Source organism: Phycodurus eques, chromosome 17, assembly GCF_024500275.1.
Source record: "Phycodurus eques isolate BA_2022a chromosome 17, UOR_Pequ_1.1, whole genome shotgun sequence".
In the NCBI taxonomy this organism is placed as follows: domain Eukaryota; kingdom Metazoa; phylum Chordata; class Actinopteri; order Syngnathiformes; family Syngnathidae; genus Phycodurus; species Phycodurus eques.
The window spans coordinates 19,500,110-19,519,510 of record NC_084541.1 but is presented as its reverse complement, the minus strand read 5'-3'; the positions used below and the strand labels follow the sequence as shown (position 1 = coordinate 19,519,510).

At 41.1% G+C, this 19,401-nt stretch overlaps 1 protein-coding gene across 4 annotated transcripts in view; it reads right to left on the bottom strand.

Moving 5' to 3' along the window:
* The window catches only part of LOC133416035 (gamma-aminobutyric acid receptor subunit alpha-3-like), a 63,454-nt gene that overhangs the window by 30,634 nt on the left and 13,419 nt on the right, over positions 1-19,401 (bottom strand). For 3 of the 4 annotated variants that reach the window (XM_061702657.1, XM_061702658.1, XM_061702659.1), the window contains exons 1-3: positions 13,884-13,937; positions 13,554-13,660; positions 1,107-1,225 (exon numbers count right to left, since the gene is read on the bottom strand). In XM_061702657.1, the coding sequence (XP_061558641.1) occupies positions 1,107-1,225; positions 13,554-13,660; positions 13,884-13,913 (256 nt within the window). In that variant the 5' untranslated portion in view covers positions 13,914-13,937. Of the gene's footprint in view, positions 1-1,106; positions 1,226-13,553; positions 13,661-13,883; positions 13,938-19,401 lie in introns of those variants that run through there. The other variant, XM_061702660.1, reaches the window with a different exon arrangement.

Here is a 19,401-nt window from a genome sequence, read left to right as displayed (position 1 = left end):
AATACATCAATGTCATTAAGAGTTGCTGTGTTAATTAAAAGGAAAACCACCTCAATTTTAATGAATTAAGTAGGACACGAGGCAAGGGTAGCGATAGACCAAAATTTGTCTGCCTCTTTGTGGGTTGAATCAGCTCCTCTGGGGCGGATATGTGAAGCAGGCTTTTGGGCTCTTGGTGAGACAAATAGCTTATCCCTTTAGCGCAACAACTAGAGAGTGATGGGACTTTTATCCAAAAGCGAAGGAGACACTTTGTGCTAACGATGTCCTGGACCTATGAGACCACCCACAGGTGAAGTCTCCTTCTCTTCTGGTGAAGAAGCCCCATGAGAGAAGCGATCCACTTCCACATGAATCATCCCGACGACACAAATAGTTCTCGCCAAGTATGTGATTATCACCACGCCGCGTCAGCTGTTTGCATGGCGTGCATCGGTGGAGGACGAATGACTCTGCCCTTTTTCTGTTTACAACAATGCATCAGAGCATTAACGGCAGAGTGAATAGAAGTTGCTGAAAACGAAATGAAATTGAGTTTTGAAGTTCTGTACATTCTAAGCGACTGATATGTTTGCACATGATGATCGCTCTTGTAAGTCTGTATATGAGATGATTATTATATTGCAGCTTTTCAAATAGATACATTTGAATTTGTTGTGATTGATTTCTATAACTGCAAACTTGTAGCCTTTCAACAAGAACCACCCCCACATTCTGAAAGACAAATAAGTGACTTCGATGTATTGTGCCAGATTCCTCTGTTTGGTTGCAGCTTCGAAACCTTGTAGCTTGGTGGTCTGCAGCCTGGTAGCGATGCTTGTGGCCTTAGCAGCAAGCAGCGAAGCGCAAACAACCATTCCAGCTGGATGACTGAGAAAGGTCTGCTCAAGCATGTGGGCGTACTTTGTGGAAGATTTGGTTGAAATGGCGTCGCTTTCTCCTGACATATGTAGGCTACTCACCACGGATGTCTTTCACTCAAGGGACAATGCATCCATGGACATTTAGCTGCACTTCAAAGGGATGCTAGTATTGGCGTGTCATCAAAACATTAGTCACGACCGCCACTGTGCACTACAAGTACCTACAGTAAATAAGAGCCTTACCTCCCAGCCCAGGACGGAGTCTGTTGTCATATCCATCCAACAGTCTGTCTAAGATGCGGGTGAAAATTGTGATATTATTACTGTCATCAGGCAGCGGCTCTCTGTGTCCAACAACGGCACTTTAGGAGGAAATAGACCAGAATTAGGGTCAAAAATATGAGTGGCAAAACAATGAATCTACTGCATCTACTGCATTTCACCTGGGTTAAGTGTTTGGATCTTTTCACAACACTGGCAGCAATTCGTGCGCATTGTCAAAACAACCTGAAAGTTCAGTTCATTCCAAGTGTAGGGTTGCACTTTGCAGTGGATGTACAACTGCACCGTATCATGCTGAGAGGTGCTTCTAATTGACAGCCCCCTTCACCGAGACCTCACCGTGTCACGCAATGGAACTCTACCCTCTATGCAAACTACAAACATTCATCCACTTTCTTTCTTTGCCCTGTTCCTGAAAATTGCTTTTACGGGGGTTGGAACTATACCATCCACTATTTTATGTTGCGTTTTGATATTATTTAAAAGTAATTTGAAATACTTTTGTGAATTGTATGCGTTTTGGCAGGAATTAGTTTGAATATTCTGGCAGCAGCAATCTCACCCTGCTCCACCTATTGTATTAATCAAATGCCATGTTTTCCACATTAACTTTACTGTTAGATATATTGTAGAAGTTATCATTTATTTGCTTAGCTTGCATTAGTATTATGGACAATGTTTAGAAAGAAAGATGTCTCGCCTTCAAGAAGATGACTCAGCAGGAATCATCTGAGAGAAGGACGTGGCCGGGACGTGGCAGGTGCCATGTTTTCACCTTGAAACCCTACCCTTAGTGTGTTGTGTCTTGTAGCTTGGTACGTTATGTCTTGTAAACTTAGAAACCTCCCTATTTTCAAATAAATGCAGGAGCGACGGGAGAGATTGTTTAGAGCGTGTTGAGAGGCTGTCACCTGAACAATCTCCCATGCGCCCTCCTCATGAGTAAAATGACCAACGTCTTCATTCCTTTTGTGTTTATTCATTATAATGTTTGGTGAGATAAATCCAACATTTACTCACCGCAACCTTTTGTTAGAAATGTCATAATATGGTATACAATAAGTTACCATAGTTGTTATTAATTTACGTCTCATAATCATCAGGAGAGAATTGCGGCAATATAGTAAGGCTATTATTGTTCAGTTAGAGCGCTGATGATTTAATGAGTACAGCCTTTAATTAAGCTAGAATCCCCTGAAGGGCTAAAATATCCAAGTAATTCCCAATCAGCAAATACTCCATGCACTGATAGCAACAATGTTCCAGTAGCAATGGATAAAAATTAAAAAAAAAAATAAAAAAAAAAAAAAAGGTCTTAACAACTAACCTGCAATTGGCTTAAAGGGGAACCTTTGCAAATCTGTTTTAAACAGGCCTTATCTAGTTTAATCTGCCTTGCAACGAGAAAAAAAAAAAAAAAAAGAAAATCCAAAAAAAAAAAAAAAATCCATCAGAGTTACAACGTTAACATTTAAAGCACTGGCTGAATAAATATGAAAAATGTCAATGTTGGAGTTGGGTTTAGCATACTTGTTTCAAGTCAAGATATCAACAACATCTACCAATAGGAGTGTCATAGTGTAAGCAGCAGTTCAAATGAGACAAAATCAATGAAATGCTTTATATTTCTAGGGATTACATTTCTACTAAATGTAATACTCAGTTCAGCAAGAATCATATATTAATCAAAAAGCCATCATAGCATCTGTAAATACACCTGTGAAAATGTGAAAAAGAAGGAAAGTCCCAAACACGTCATTCTTAACAATGTCAACACTGACATATGGACTGTCAGGCACCTACATGTTTTAGATGCAGCACGTGCACGGAGTGCCCTTTCCCTTATTGCCTCCATACAGCAATATACACTCAACCATAACTTCATCAGGGACCTGCATATACGATAAACTCTGAGAGCTATATCAAGAATGCGCTCTTTACCCAAATCATTTCTTTGGAGTGATACAGTCAATATAAACAATATGTTTATTATTTGGTTTTATGCAACACATCTCAGTGCATTGCATACATGTCGTTTAAATAAGAAACACACGATGGAACAACGGGGGTACCTAATGCTGTGACTGGTTCTTCATGCAAATATGAATTATTAATATTAATTCAGTCTCCTGTGAAAAACAAGCATGTAAAATATTTCCCAACTGCCTTTTCTATTGCTTGATGTCAGTCTGTCTGACATCTCGTAAGCTTCTGAGAGGTTCTGCATTTGCATATTTGTCTAGGTTCGTCGTATAAATTGTTAATTTTCAACTTGTAACTGTCAACCTGTCTGACGGCATTTTAAGTTCAATGCGGAGTGGAAGTTTGATGGTTAAAAGTGAATTGCGGCTATTTGATCATTGCATGAGAAAAATTAATAAATGCTGTGTGAAGCACCTCTGTAACATTCTGTTGGTTTAAGGCCTCAATACACCAAAATCCATCATTTTGTATGTCCTGTAACAAAATCAACATACTTTATTCTTTTTGGGGAAAACTAAGATTAAGTCCCCTTTTTTTGTTTGTTTTTGTTTTTTTGTTTTGTTTTGTTTTGTTTTTTGGCAATTTGTAATGTTTATGTCAATATTGAAGAAATAACAACTGGGCTGAATGTCCATTTGCAAAACAGCAAATAATGTTTGACTCCACAACGTGATTGTGATCTGATTTTTTTCTGATTTTAAAACAATTAATAAAACAACAACAACGCTGTATTTAATGCAGCATGGCACATAAGAGAAACCTATTTGTAAACGTTTAAGGCCTCACTCGAGTACTTAGCAGCTAACACCCTGACTACATAGCATGAGACCAACTTTAAGGTCCTGTGAAATGGTATTTCTTCTTTCCATTTCCACAGTGCATCGGAGCAGCAGAGTCGACAGTGATGGATCAATGCTCCGTGTTCACTAATGAGTTTATGTAGTTTCATAGGATCAAAGCGCTAGAAAGGTAGTATTGCTGAAATATCTGTGATTAACTTATGGCATCGATTGTAACATTGCTCCCATTGGTGCGGCGCGATGTCACCTCCGAAGATTGGATTATAATTTGAACCTGCATAAACTGCTGACGACAACAGCGCTAACAATGACATGGTTCCTACCTTTCGGGGATTATTCAATGAAATTGTGAAATATTTCACAGTGGGCACTTTAGGATACATCTCTTTCTTCTTGTTATTTGCATCACAATAGCTGAAGTGATACACGAGCCTCAGATGCCATAAACATCCAGATATTCCAGCACTAAAGTGGGAGCTGATGCATTTATTGAAGAGTTTTATTGTCGAGCACCAGGGGCGAGTGAAATCAAATAACGTTAATTAGCCGAGCTGCTTGAAGCGTTGCAGAAAGAATATTGAAACCTGATAACTTTCCTGGCTGAGGCTTTGGGAGACCTAGTTTGGATATTATAAATATTTAACTCCAAGCACCTATCATCATAAAGCTGCGAAAATGTGTGGGTGTATGAGTGGGGGTGTTCTCATTAGCACATCCCTGATTAATAAATTCCATGGCTAAAGTGATGCATGGGTTACCCTTTCCAACATAGCTAATCTCTCCTACAAGATCCTCCCATCAACAATATATTGATAGTTATGCAGCAGCGCATTATGGAGCAGGGCATTATGTCGCACGTTGTCTTTTATCAGTGGGTGCCATGTAGCGCTTTCAAGCCTTAACAATGTGAAGGATTTGTCTTCTGTCGTCCACTTGCCTGTTGAGGAAGATTATATGCACTGGAGAACAACGGATGGTCGACTTTGAACAGTTGCTAACCGAGCAGTTTTACTTCAGTCAAGGGGAGATGCTGCTATAGTTTTTGTCTACCTCAACATATTCGCCCTTGTCATCATTTAAAGAGGTATGCTGAGGATACACTGAAACTTAAAATGCACAAGAATTTGTGTAACCTGGAATCTACTGTAAGAAACAAGTCAAAGCCTTTGGAGTATACTTGATTTCTTCCAGCAAGGCCTGTAGAATTTCAAAGTATTCTGGTCAATATGACAGTTAAAATACAGATTTTTCAACAATAAAGTGCCAGTTGATGCACTTATTGAAACGTTTTTCTATTGAGCACCAAGAGTGAGTGAAATCAAATAATGTCACTCAACATGTCTGATTAGAAAAAAGTTGAGAACATTCAGTGAGATGTGTGTTACATGTGCCCACAGTTGCTGTCTTTCTGTCTGATGTATTGTCATGTCATTGTTTTCTTGAGTTACAAAGAATTGACTGTGTAATTGTTAACTAGTCATTCAGTTCCCCCATTGTTGATCGAGGACATTTAGTCAAATGCCCATACTTACGATACTACTATGAAGATGCAGCTACTGAATATGAGCCGGGGGACATTGTGAAAAGGATCTTGTTCAAACAGTACAAATAATAGCCACAAAGACATTTCAGTTATACTCGTTGTGATTAGGAAGTCTATCGACTAATCCGTCTGGCATTTCCAACTTCCTCCAACTCTTCCTGCAGGGTCCCCAAACTCTTGCCTGCTGCTTATATCTGTTTTCATTTCCAGTATCTTTCAAATGTGCTAAATTGTATGGGCGTACGGCCAAGTCCCTCACAATTTAACGTATATGGTCATGTAGTAGCTCTTCGATTAAAAAGATAAAGAGGCGTTGTTTTTTGCCTGGTACATTTCTTAAAGGTAGCCACCCTAGACATGCAGAAAATGCCTAAACTTACCTTTTTGATATTTTTATAGATGCTGTTAGGTTATGTGACCACTGGGAATCTCAGACTGCTGACTTTTGCCAATGACTTGCTGACTTGAATATTGCCCCATTAAAAGAAAGTTGAGTAAATTTGAGGCCAAAAGCACTTTAAAACAAACATCAAGATTTGCATACATTTTCTTGCAGTAGAGAGATGGTATCTCTTTTTTTCCATTCATTCCAACTGGACTATATTTTTCAGCAACATGCAAGTCACTAGGCCGGTGCAAGCACTTTATTAGTCTCTCAACAGAAAATTCAGTTTAGACATACAACATGCAATGTACACAGAGGAATACACTTTTCTGTGGACTAGCGCTGATGGAGACGCATCAGCGGGAGCGTATGCACAGAAGTGCAGGAAGGGCAGTTGGGGACTGAGTGCCAATCTCAAGAGTACCTCAATAATGCTCTCGCAATGTCTGTAGTTTTCAACAAAATCCTGCACCAACATGGCGGACGTTGCACCAAGAAACCCTTGATAATATTGTATAAACAAGCAACCCAGAAAACCCTCTCATTACATGGAACCCTTGTAATTTCTCTTGAGAAATGATATTTGGCAGTCTATCGGCAGAGCCGAAGCCAAGAACCGCACTTTGTTGGCTCCCTGCTGAACTCTTCCATTGAAAGCATCAAGGTGAAGGCCAACAAGAGACTTCTTGCCTCATGAATAATAACGAGAAGCTGTATGATGGAGACTGTGTGGAATAGGCTCGATTGTGCCAGTCAAAGGGACAAGCTCTTACCTTGATGCAATAATAGTTTGGATCAATGTTATCTGTGATTGCTTGGAGAAGAGCGCTTACAAATTGTTTGTTGGACTTCACAGTGTTACCCCTCCAATTAAGGAATGTACTCATTCATTTGACACCAATCATGAATAGAAAGCATTCTATAGTGATTTTTAAACATGCTGTACACATTGTTAAAAACCTTTTTCACACTGCAGCAGTGATCCAGCCTTTCCCTGTGCTCCTCTTTAAATTTAATTCACTATAAACTGCCTACTTCTCTCATTTACACTCTCTAGTCTTCAGCATTCTCACTATAAATACTCTGCATGACTGCAATGGCAAAGTAGGACAGGTCTTTGCTAAACGCAGCTCCCAAAATGAATAAGGCGCTTTGTCATTCAACATTTTTTTTTTTCTTGACTCCGAGTTGACAGAACTGGTATGCAAATTTCCGCGGCCTCGACTATAATCAATCTTGAATGGCACGCTCAAAGCTGGCCAGTAAAGAAAAGTGTCAGTTCAAGAGGAGTTGACTGAAGAGTGCACTCTGTGCTCCTCAAAGCCTGTTCGGCTTCCCTCTTATCTGTGCAGCTGTCACACTGCCATTCCTGGATAGAACACTGCCACAACAGCGAAGGGAAAGCCATTTGCAGAGCACAGACCTCCTCCAAGGTACATGTAATGTCATTCGAGGAATTCATGAGAATCTGCAGACCTTTGCCAAATAAATCCAAACCCTCTGGTTATTAATAAATGAATGAATGGATGCATACATACTGGAGATAAACATCATCTGCTGAGTTCTGAGCTCTTATACTAGTCTTAGCCACACTTTCAGGTTGTAATACCATGCAATGTCAATTGGCCAAACGGCAAAGAAAGGTGGTCATAATTAAAGATTTGAATTTAGAAGTATCGTAATGAGGTGGCACAGCGTCCTAGTGGTTAGCACGTCCGCCTCACAGTTCTGTGGTTGGGGTTTGAATCCAGGCTGTGGCTTTCATGTTCGGTGCGTACTTGCGTGGCTTTTCCCCGGCTACTCCGGCTTCCTCCCATATTCCAAAAGACATGCATGTTACTGTATGTCCATTGAAGATTGTAAATGCTCCTTAGGTGTGAGCGTGAATGTTTGTTTATCAACCCAAATGAGAATAAGCGGCATACAATGTGGATGGATGAAAATATCGTAATGAGTGTCCTATGATTAAGAATAGACTTTGTTACCTTTCGTAACCTTTGTGCACCACAGCTTTGACTTTGCACAGCAGCGTCTTCGTTAACGTTTTGTTACATGCTCATCAAATGTACGTATCTTTTTAAAATCCTAGTGTTAGGGTGTGTAACTGCTTAAATCGGTAGGTTTAGCAAGAGTGACTGGAAAGCGACTAGGGGATGTAGCACCACGAATGAAGGCAACAGACTGGAGACGGCGTACGTACGTACGTGCGACAGCGGGCAATGATCAAACACCGAGATAGGATCTGAGATGTGGGCTATCGTTGCCGGCGACATCAATCTAGTCTCTGATGCACTTTTCGAAGCAAGCCACGGTGCAACACACAGCGCTCGTATCTGCAGGGATTTCAGAGATGCTATCAACTGCATCAGCGGCAATGAACGGATCATTTAGAACTGTAAGCAAGTGACGTAAAACCTGACTTTCTGCATCCCGACTTGTTCTTTAGCAGAGATGGCCTTGTCTTTAGCTTGATGTGATCATTTTATTGTGAGCATGTGACACAAATACGATATGTAAGTTACATTTGGGGTGTGCTGGCTTTCTCCTTAAAGTGGATCACAACTAAATTGACTGAGTTGTCTCCTGATGCAGAAGAATAGCTTATTCAGTGTTAAAGAAAGCCCATTTGATACATTTAAAACTTACTGTGTATTTGTGATAGTTTATGACTGGTTGCTGGCAGAATTGTTGATTCATTACAGTTTTCTCTAGCTTCCTTTCTTCACCAATTTCTTTGGAAAAGGAAGATTTCAATTTAGCTGATTGTAACAACAGATTTACTGTACGTATCTTTCCACCCGAGTGTCCAGTCTGACGCACACAAATCAATGTTTCAGAAAACCTGGCGTTTCCTGGTCTAGAGTGCTATTGTTTTGCAAAATCCATTTTGCCTTGTGTTTAATCAACACCTACTGGGGATGTGTTCTAATTGGATACTTTGGGTGAACTCTCATTATATCAATGGAGAATTGACTGAAAAACATATGTCATTAGGGCACAGCTCATTTGAATTTGGAAACGTTTGGAATGCTGACAGGACCACTTTGTTTTTCCTCCTTCTGACAGCACTTTATTTCTTCATTGTTACTAAACCGAGAGCAAGTGATGCTTTTTTTTATACACACACACACACAAAAATGGTACGGCCCTAACCACTTACCTGGAAAGGTACGCACCCCTCTTATGTGTTCTTTTTCATTCTATTTTTTCTTTCAACAACATTGCTTTAAATTATACAGGCAACGAAAGCTTTTTTGAAAGTCCGGTATGTGAACCAGTACTAGTTAAAAAAATAACATCCATCGATTTTCTATACCGCTCGTCCTCTTTAGGGTCGCGGGCTTCTGGATCCTATCCCAGCTGATTTTGAGGGAGAGGCAGGGAATACCCTGGACTAGTTGCCAGCGAAACACAGACTGAGGCAACATTTGGAGTATATAGCACAGATGATGTCAATGAGATCAACAGATTTTCCAGCTGCTGCTTTTTAGGCAGAAATGATAGGGCTCGATCATAACTGTCCCGTAGGGCGAAGGGGGGGGAATGCCACATGCCAGCTGAACCCACAAGGCAGCTTGAATGGAAATGTTGGCGCTGATGGCATCGCGTCAAGCTGGATCAAGATCAAGATGAAAGTGTCTGTAAAGTGAAAATAAATATGTCTTCTAAATTTGAGACACCGCAGAGAGGAGTGCTGCTAACCTCAAATGTGAATGATGAAGAAATTCAAGTATATAAAATGAGGCTCCAAAATGGTGAACAGTGTGGGCGTGTCTGCTGAATGCGCTGTAACCACACCCTGCTCAACTATCAATCAAGTACCATGATTATGACCCGGGAAAACGGATGCTACTTCGTCTAGCATCTTTCTCACGCCTGCGCAAAATTTAATGTTTGAACCATGAAAATATAGTATATCCGCTTAAAGCCTCGGGTGGCTGAAATATTTCCCACTGGGTCGCCGTGGGGCTTTTCCACACCGTGACAACGAGGCGCTCTAAAGCGGCCATGCCAGCCTGGAGCCTCTGTCCACAAACTGTTCTGCATTCTCTCTGTGAAGTGCTTGCACACAACTAAGTTAATGCTTTATCTCCACAATTGACTACTACTATATTCTCCATCTCGGCACGTTTTCACCAATTATCTTTGTCGTCACCATTACATGTGTAATGTATTTAGAAACAAATCTCTGAATTCACTTGACAGCCTCAGTAAAATTAACGTTATTGTCCAAACTGTGCTGAATTAGTCTTGGCTCTTTTGGTCCCAATTTACACTGACATTTCCCACAGCCGACCTGACATTCCCTTTTCGGTTGGATTTTTCACTGCAGGTGTAAGCACGGAATTTTAGTATACACTGTACCTGTGACACATCTTGGAAGTGGTCTGAAATGTGTACACATACCGTAGAGTATGTATAACGGGTGGCTAGCATTGTCTTGCTACTGTGATTTGGTTACGGCAGGAGGTAAATATTCACTGATAAACTATGATTACCATTATTTTTGCCCTGAGTCCCGCCATCCTCCCATCGTTCAAGGTAGCCCCTGTTTCACTGATAATTCAATCAGCAAAGTGGCTTGGCCATGAGAATACATTACCCCTGTCAAGACCTGTGACACATTAACCTTGACAGCGCTGCCGAAACAGAATGTTATCTGTTGACCAGGTCACCTCTCAAAGTGATGTTCCTCTCCGCCGCTCGGTGAATAATTCATGGAAGACGAGGTGAGAAGTCTGGCCAATACTGCAAGCAATCCATAGGGAATGTCTACACATTGCACTCTCATCCTTATAGCTATTGATTAAATGCTACATTAGCCAGCCACGTAGCTGCACATGACAAACGAAACAGAAAACAAGATAGCCGAAATAAAAGTGGTGACTATACAGGAGAAAGCACTTTGGAAACAAAGATTTGCAGACGACTGAATGAGAAAAACGAGCTATTTTTAGGATTTGTAATGCATAGATTGTTGGGAATAGTAATATCATGCCAAGTTCAATGGCTCTTTGCAAGACAGATGGATAATGCAGATGTAATCTTGCAAACGGATCTCACCAAGCTTAGAAGAGATGTGATTGCAGCGAAGATGGACCCATCACGTCCTCAAGGCAGCTGCAATGGGCTTCAATTTGGCTTTAATGTGGTTGTAAACAACGGTGGCCCTGATATAACAACAGATTTTATAGATAAAACACGAACAAAGGCATGAGCTATAAGCATTCTTGATTAAGAAGTTAGTTTTGACTCTTCCTGACGGGATAAGCCAATAGACACGGACATGGGCTTTACTTTATTCTTCTCCATGTTGATCTGATTGACCCATTTGACAGGTGGAACATTCGTCCAATTACCCTTCTACGTTTGTTTGGAGAGTGCCTATCTGTTTCCAAATAGAGTCTATCAGTTCTGTGCCAGGTGGATCTGTGAAACAAACCATCTGGCATGTCAGGTTCCTTTTTTGAATGTGCAAAAAATGCGCTGAGTTGCAGAATGCCAGTTCCCCAAAGGGGTTTTGTCAGTTACACGGTAATTCATCAGGAATGTCTTCTGCCTCAACTGTACTAAAGCCGATTTGCATCCTGATGATAGAATCATAAGGCACGGGGGAAGTGGCAGCTCTCCGACAGAGGAATCTCTGCTGATCCAGAGACATTTTGTGTGCTGATGTGCTGACATTCTCAAGTTACAAAAGAATATCAATGTGAATATGAAAGACGATCAAGATGTACATTCACCAGCACTAGGAACGGCCATTTCACAAACATTTCTTGATCGAATAAAGGGAAAATAATAATCAACAACTTGATTGTTAACAACTAAATAGTTTTAATGAGATAAGAGTCTCTTTTTGAATGATCTGAAGTCCCTTTAGATCCAGTATTATATTGAGTAGAATATTGCTACCTGGCAAGAGATGTCATTAAGATGTTGGATGTCTTGTCATTTTCCTTTTTAGACTGCATAGTAGTTGACAGTGAATCAATAGCACCCCAGCTGGTTGCAGCCAAGTAGTGCAATTCCTTATTTCTTTTAAGAGCCAGTTAATAATATTTTTCTTTTTTTAAACACAGACATACGATAATTTGAAAGTTGACATTTCCGGGAAAGGACATCGAATATGTGCACTTGATTATGGTTTAGGTAATTATGGAAAATTTACATTTGTGAAAGTCTGTCAGGTGCTGTGCTCTGGCCATGAATAATGAATTCCAATGCCTGCTTGGACCCAACTGGGAATTCAGACCAAAAAAAAAATAATAATAATAATTGTCCCTGAGGATGTCAACATGTCATATTCAGTATGTTCTTTAATATGCTGCTCTCATTAAGAATGAAATCTTTGACAGTTGGGGTATTGGGGTATATATGTGCGTGTGTGTGTGTGTACTGTTATTAAGTCCCAAAAAATGGTTACAAGTCAAATATATTATCGTCTACAGATCAAATTTAAGTTTCCCCAAGTGCATTTTCAGGTGTGCACCTTGCTCGAACAACTGCTTTGACCTGACATGCTCACACAAAATCCACATGCGGCTTATCGAGAAAAAGAAAGTTGGCACTACAGACCACGGCAGAGAATATGGTTTCTTATATATGAAGTCATTACAAACACAACTTGCTACTAATGACCATGGAGAACCATGTAGCACAATGACAAAGCAAACTAGGCTAATCTTCTTCACACTATTATGATTTCTTTCCCCAGCCAGCTTTCTTCTTGGTTTGGTGAGCTTTTGCTTCATCGTGTAAAATCCTAAAGCGATTTACACTTTGCTACTTCCCCCTGCTGTAGTATCCTGCCTTATCAACAATGCTAACATAGCAACCGGCGCACATTCTGTTCACTTGAAATTACAAGGGGCATGATTAGAATGACACCTAGACACAAAGGAGTGCTCTTTTTTTTAGCTGACTCTCAACACACACGTTGTAAATTGTGCACAAGAAGCAGGAGAGAAAATGCTGTGAATAGACAATCACAGCTGTGGTGTGCTGCACAATGCAAATGAATTCAGCAGTCAGTAAAATGTACTGTAGATCTGTGCACAATTTTGGCGCACCTTGCATGATGCGGCACAGGTTCTATTTTAATCCACATAGAAAATTCGCAATCTTCTTAGTCAGAGATAAGTATGAGCAAAGCATATTACAGCAATATAGACATTTTGATACTCGACTTCATTTTGCAAAAACACAGTCACAATCAAAGCCACTTGTCTTTCTAGCAAACAATGATTTTATGAGTCCATTTTCATTTTGACAAAAATACCCAGAATGCTATTCATATTTTGAATTGTACCAAAGTCCTTCTTTGATAGACAGTAGGACTTTCCGAAATGCAACATTTTAGCCAACTTGGCTGCCTTTGTAAATGTCACATTTTCATAAGTAGGGCGGTGTCTGCACTTTCTTGCTGGTAGCGTTTGTGATCTTAGGCAATACTATGAAATTCATTTCTTTTGGTGCATCCGATTAGATTTTGCAGGTGTACCTAATGAAGTGTAGGGTGAGTTGATATTTGCTTTTAAAGATATTGGCTCGATCACAGCGGCTGGTGGAGCAGTCAGATTGATTAACGAGGCGTGATGCAAAACACCTCACGTAAACGATAGCTGGCAGAGAGAACGGAAGACGGTAAATCACATGGTGGAACAGAGGGTGTCTGAAAGGAGATCATTTTGTCCTACCAGGCTTGAGGAAAGATGCTGAGGCATAGAAGGAAGATCCACAAGGCCAAGCGCAGGGGTTCAGGCTTCCGAAATGGAGCAGCCATATCAATGGAAACACAGGATTCCTGAAGGAAACGACAGAGCACGACGTCATTAAACCAACACGTTTAAAATGTGCTGCTTTACAAGCTCTGTGTTCGGAACTATCTTTTGACAAATATTCACAATGTAGTTGTCATGTTTTGACAACTGCAAATGAGAAAGGAGAAGAATAAGTGCAGAATTATTATCTCTGTCAAAGAATACGTTGGCACAAGCTGCTTTACGAATAAACACGCCACTGCTCACCTTTTCTTCACTCCGGGGCAACGCGCACATACGCCGTGCCACAGTATACTTCCGCCGTTGATTAGAACCAAGATACATAAAGCGTCTTTTATATGCGCCAATGAGGATCTGGCAGCAAATAACCTTGTGAGTGGTTGTGAGAGCACTCCGAGGGTGCATCTGCCTCGAGTCTGCATGTTCGTGGACAATCATTGTCATGAGATAATTAGTTTGCACTCTAAATATTGTGTGCTGCACTGCCGCACACACCTTTGCCTGCGGCGCAGAGTCTCCTCTAAATTGTGAAGTCTGTCGCGCATGTTTTAAATGACATGTTCTCTTGGTGCAATAACTGTTAAATTAAGGCTATTTTAAGTAATCCAACAGTCATCACAAGTCAAGAGAGCAGATCCACATTATCTTTAAAAAAACAACATATTTTCACGGAGGAAAATCTATATCGCTGCTTTGTCCGCAGATTAAGACATTTACAGCCTGTCGTTCTGGACGGAAGAAAACTGAGCCATCGACTTGGCACATTTAGTCCATGTGTGTGAGCTGTGGCCTTTCATTATTGATTTCGCCAAACTTAATCAATGTTTTGCATCAGAATTCAAAGTAAATTCAATCGCCACATGTAAATTCAAATACAAGTCTCTTGTATTAGCTATATTGGGTGAATAGAAAATACGCATTAGTATCTGATGAGTGCAATCATAAAGTCACCAGACACCACGTTTTATTTTGCAATATTTAACCATACAACAAAGACCACTATATCATACCACCGTTTCCAAAACAAATAATAAAAATCCAAGTATATACACTTGATAATTAATATTGAACCTCGTCAGAGGCGGCACGGTGGCCGACTGGTTAGAGCGTCAGCCTCACAGTTCTGAGTTACCCGGGTACAATCCCCGGCCCCGTCTGTGTGGAGTTTGCATGTTCTCCCCGTGCCTGCGTGGGTTTTCTCCGGGCACTCCGGTTTCCTCCCACATCCCAAAAACATGCATTCATTGGAGACTCTAAATTGCCCGTAGGCGTGACTGTGACTGTGAGTGCGAATGGTTGTTTGGTTCTATGTGCCCTGCGATTGGCTGGCAACCAGTTCAGGGCGTACCCCTGCCTCCTGCCCGATGACAGCTGGGAAAGCCTCCAGCACGCCCGTGACCCGCGTGAGGAGAAGCGGCTCAGAAAATGGATGGATGGATGGACCTCATCAGAGTGGGTCGGCATACCTAATGTTGTAACCAGTGAATGTATATTATGCCACCTTCTACATAACGGTCACACACTTGCAGATGAAACATCATTACTGAATTTATGAGTCCTGCATTATGGCAGTTAAGTTAGACTTTACAGACTGATTAAATCACGTCGTCTCATGGACGTTTTCCGAAATTGGCAGGTTTGCCATTGCAGGCAGCCTCAAAACTCCATTAATATGGGCAAAAGAAGCCAAACGACCTCAGTGGAGCAGATGCACGGTCGCTGGAGCGCACGTGTAGCAGCTGTTTTGCACTCTAAAGGCTTTGATTGTGCTTTTGTGAGATTGTGCTCCCTTCACGGCCAGCACAGAAAGAAAAGGATCAAACAGTCCCCTCTCTATTATTGAGAGCACTTCTCATTGCAAAAATAAGAAACAAATGATAGGACAGTTAGCTAGGTAGCAGGCTTTACGGCTTTGTCCAAATCCGTTGACTGAGACGTCACTCACTTATTGCAGTTGTGTCCAGAGAAACATACAGTGCACTCTATTACGTTTTATAATGAAGACATGTTCACAAATCAACATACTTCAAGTCACCATTTAATTACTTTTGTCAAAGGTTAAGAGAGAGAGAAAAACAACTGCTACTGATTGAATTTTTAGGTCAAGAGAGCACAGCCAAGCGGACTGAGAATGAAAAATGATGTCACCGAATGGAGGGCTATGAACATTCAGTCAAAGTTAAGAAAAATGCTCGTATGGTAAAGGTCTGGCACACCCTTCATTGACTGATCAAGTTCACGGAGAACCGATAATATTTCAAGTGTTTACCCTCTGCGCTTTTGAAATAAACAAACGTGATACAGTAAAACCGTTATTATAACTGCACATTACACAAATTATAAGATGCTCGTTGGGTTGTTTTGAGTCTCCGACACGAGCAGCAATTAGAAAAATTGGCAGAGAAAATTTGCTCAACGGCATTCTTGCAAAGTCTCGCAAATACTTGAAATACGACAGTGACAAACAGAACGAGTGCTGCTGGCCTGCCGTCCTCAATTGTGCACCTGATCTACCAATACCTGTCATGCAAATGAAGTGCTCACTTCCTGGGGCTTAGACTGTGCTTCAAACAGAAAAGGAGGGGAGGAAAAAAAAGAAGAGGAACGCAACGCTTTTGTTGGCAAATTAAAAATAGCTTGCCTTAGGTGGCAGTAAACGTAAAGCACTCAACATTTCACACGCTCATCATTTGTTTTCTTTGCTGCCGTCATTTCTTCTCACAGGCTAAAAAGGCACAAATCCAATGAGTAATGTAATCTTATTTGACAGACTCAAAAGGCTGGAAAAGCATTTTGATTTCATTTTCTGCATTTTGTGATTGCTTCTGTTTGTAAAGAGATTTGTGCATTAAAGATCAGTGATAAGGAAAGGAAAGGAGGCTGCAGTTCAATCCCGGTTTCCTTCCTTCGGGTCTGGGTCAAAGGTTACTTCCTCCTGTTGAACTTTTTTTTTTCAAGGCATCACAAATCCATTCAATCGATTGCTTTCGGTGTTCAGCACATTCACACACAAACCCAAACAAACACAAATCTCTTGACCTCCCGCCGAATCCACTATATGAACATTTCTGACCCGTTTATCAAATCTGCAAAGTATCCAATACACAAGTCACCAACATCTGTAGCTTGACACATGGCGCAACAGAGTTCAATGAACCAGGTTCAATGCAAAACCACTTTCCGTGAGGCAGCATACCATTGTTTACTGAAGGTTTTCAATTATTTATTGATGGGCCGGAATAACTGGAAGAGTTTTACCTGCATGTTGTACATTTTCTGCTTCACTCGCACTTGACAATAAACATGCTGCTGTTAGGCAAGTGTCCCTACAACAACCCCAAATCCCAACATGGCGCTGCTGGGAGTGAGAGACTTGATCAGATAAATGGAATCATTGGCTAAATCAGTATGACTTTTGCAATTACACTCGGTGGCAACACCAACACGCTTGTAAATCTGCATACAAATCACTTTAGACTTAATTAAAAAGAAAGGAAAGCAGCTGTTATACTAGGGAAGAGGTGCTGGCCATGTAGGTGAAATATGTTGCTGTTTATGAATATATATGTGTATATATGGCGGCACGGTGGCCGACTGGTTAGAGCGTCAGCCTCACAGTTCTGAGGTGCGGGGTTCAATCCCCGTCCTCGCCTGTGTGGAGTTTGCATGTTCTCCCCGTGGGTTTTCTCCGGGCACTCCGGTTTCCTCCCACATCCCAAAAACATGCATTCATTGGAGACTCTAAATTGCCTGTAGGCATGACTGTGAGTGCAAATGTTGTTTGTTTGTATGTGCCCTGCGATTGGCTGGCAACCAGTTCAGGGTGTACCCCGCCTCCTGCCCGATGACAGCTGGGATAGGCTCCAGCACGCCCGCGACCCTGGTGAGGAGAAGCGGCTCAGAAAATGAATGGATGGATGGATGGATGGATGGATGGATTAACAAGAGCAGATTCATTCAAAGTCGATGGCTGAGAGGGACGTCACTAAATGAATATCGCTGTTCAGTTGTGTTTGTCCTGACTGGATTTTTATTGAAACGTGAAGAAAGCCATTTTTGGATGGTTAACCAAACTGGGTGAAATGTTCCATGTCGGGACCTCTAGGAATGCATGGATGGATGGAAGACGCAGGTGTGCACCAAAATAAATGAATACATTAAAAAAATAAATAAATAAAAAAAACTAGAGGCAAGCATCTGTATGATCTAGAACGATTCCAACTTCAATTGTTCCTCATACTACATAAATTGAGGTACTTGCATGGTTGCAACTGTTCAGCAATCCAAGTGATGTACGGAGGGAATGATATTGCAGGTCAACATAGTAATCTGGTGCTGTGTTGTTCCTATGGGAATACAAATGATCACATGCAATCGATTTAACAGGCAATACCCTGCCGGTGGAAGAACGGATAAGGCCTTTGAAATGGACTGAAAGACTCCAAACCAGGGCACAATAGAAAATTCTCGAATCCTGTGCCTCTTCTAGTTTTTGTCAACACCAGGCCACAGGTGTCTCACATTTTGCGTCGGCGCATTTGACTGTGAGGTTGCTTCCATTATTCATGAGTCACAGCAAGTGCCACTTGTGTGCAAGGCAGTAATTATTTTATGATGAACCTGCTGATGGCCCCCCTCGATTCACTTTTCGATTCATTTCTGGAATCGGATTTTTGGAACAATTGCATTTTCAAAGGTGCGGTGGTGTGTTTAACACTGCAGATATTAGCTGCCCCCATGAATCTTCATTGTTGAATTGAGTGAAAAGGGTCCTTTAGTCAATAAATAGCTAAATAAATAAAAAAAAACAATTGCTATTGGAGAGATTTTCACCAGGAAACATTTGGCGAATAACTCTGACTGGTATTATCAAAAGTTTGCTCAAGACTTTTTTTGAAGTAAGACCGTTAAAAAATGTTTGTTTGTTCATTGAAACGATGCAATTTTGCTGCCTTAAAATGCTACGTTAAAAATGTGGTCAGCATAGACGTTTGTGAAAATGGTACTACTATTGATTCTACCGAGATGTGGTCGTTTGTGAAGAAGGCCTTGGCCAACTCTGCTTGTAGGTGTACGAGTAGATATTAAAGGGTTCATAGTGTGTAATTGATAATTGATGAATTGAATTGACAATTGATTAAATGAAAGACCATCGTACTAATTTCGGCCACCGTAATCATGTGAAATTTTTAGTTTCTTCTCAGCGGCAGATGTTTGCGCTTCTAAAGCGTCACCACCAAAGTGTACATTTGAGTCTAGAGTAGCTCACTCGTAAGGACGGTGTCGAGTCTCGATGCGGTCAAAAATAATTGGCAAGTTGGGGAGATGCCGGTCTGCTTCCTGACTACTGTCAAGGTGACCTTGAGCAATGCACCGATCAGCCGCCCCATCGCTCTGACTTCTCTCTCCTTGCATGTCTGCTTGCGTTGCGGTGTGCAAGACAAACTATAGCGAGGAGAGCAGGCGTGGCCGATTCATTTTCCAAAGTGGCCACGCGATGAACTGGAATGGTTGTCGAGCGCCACGCCATCAACATGCTAACCTCAATCCATCCGTCCATTGTGATCAATATTCATTTATTGTCTTTACAAAACACAGAATTGTTTTGAGAAGATGCGTGGGTATAGTATGTGAAGAGTTCATACACAAAAGCAGACTTTTGTAAAAAAAAAAAAAAAAAAAAAAAGGTTTTAAAGGTTAAAACTAATCAAATTTAGTTAGGGTATTCTAAGTTTATATAAATTAAGCAATTACGAGGCTGACA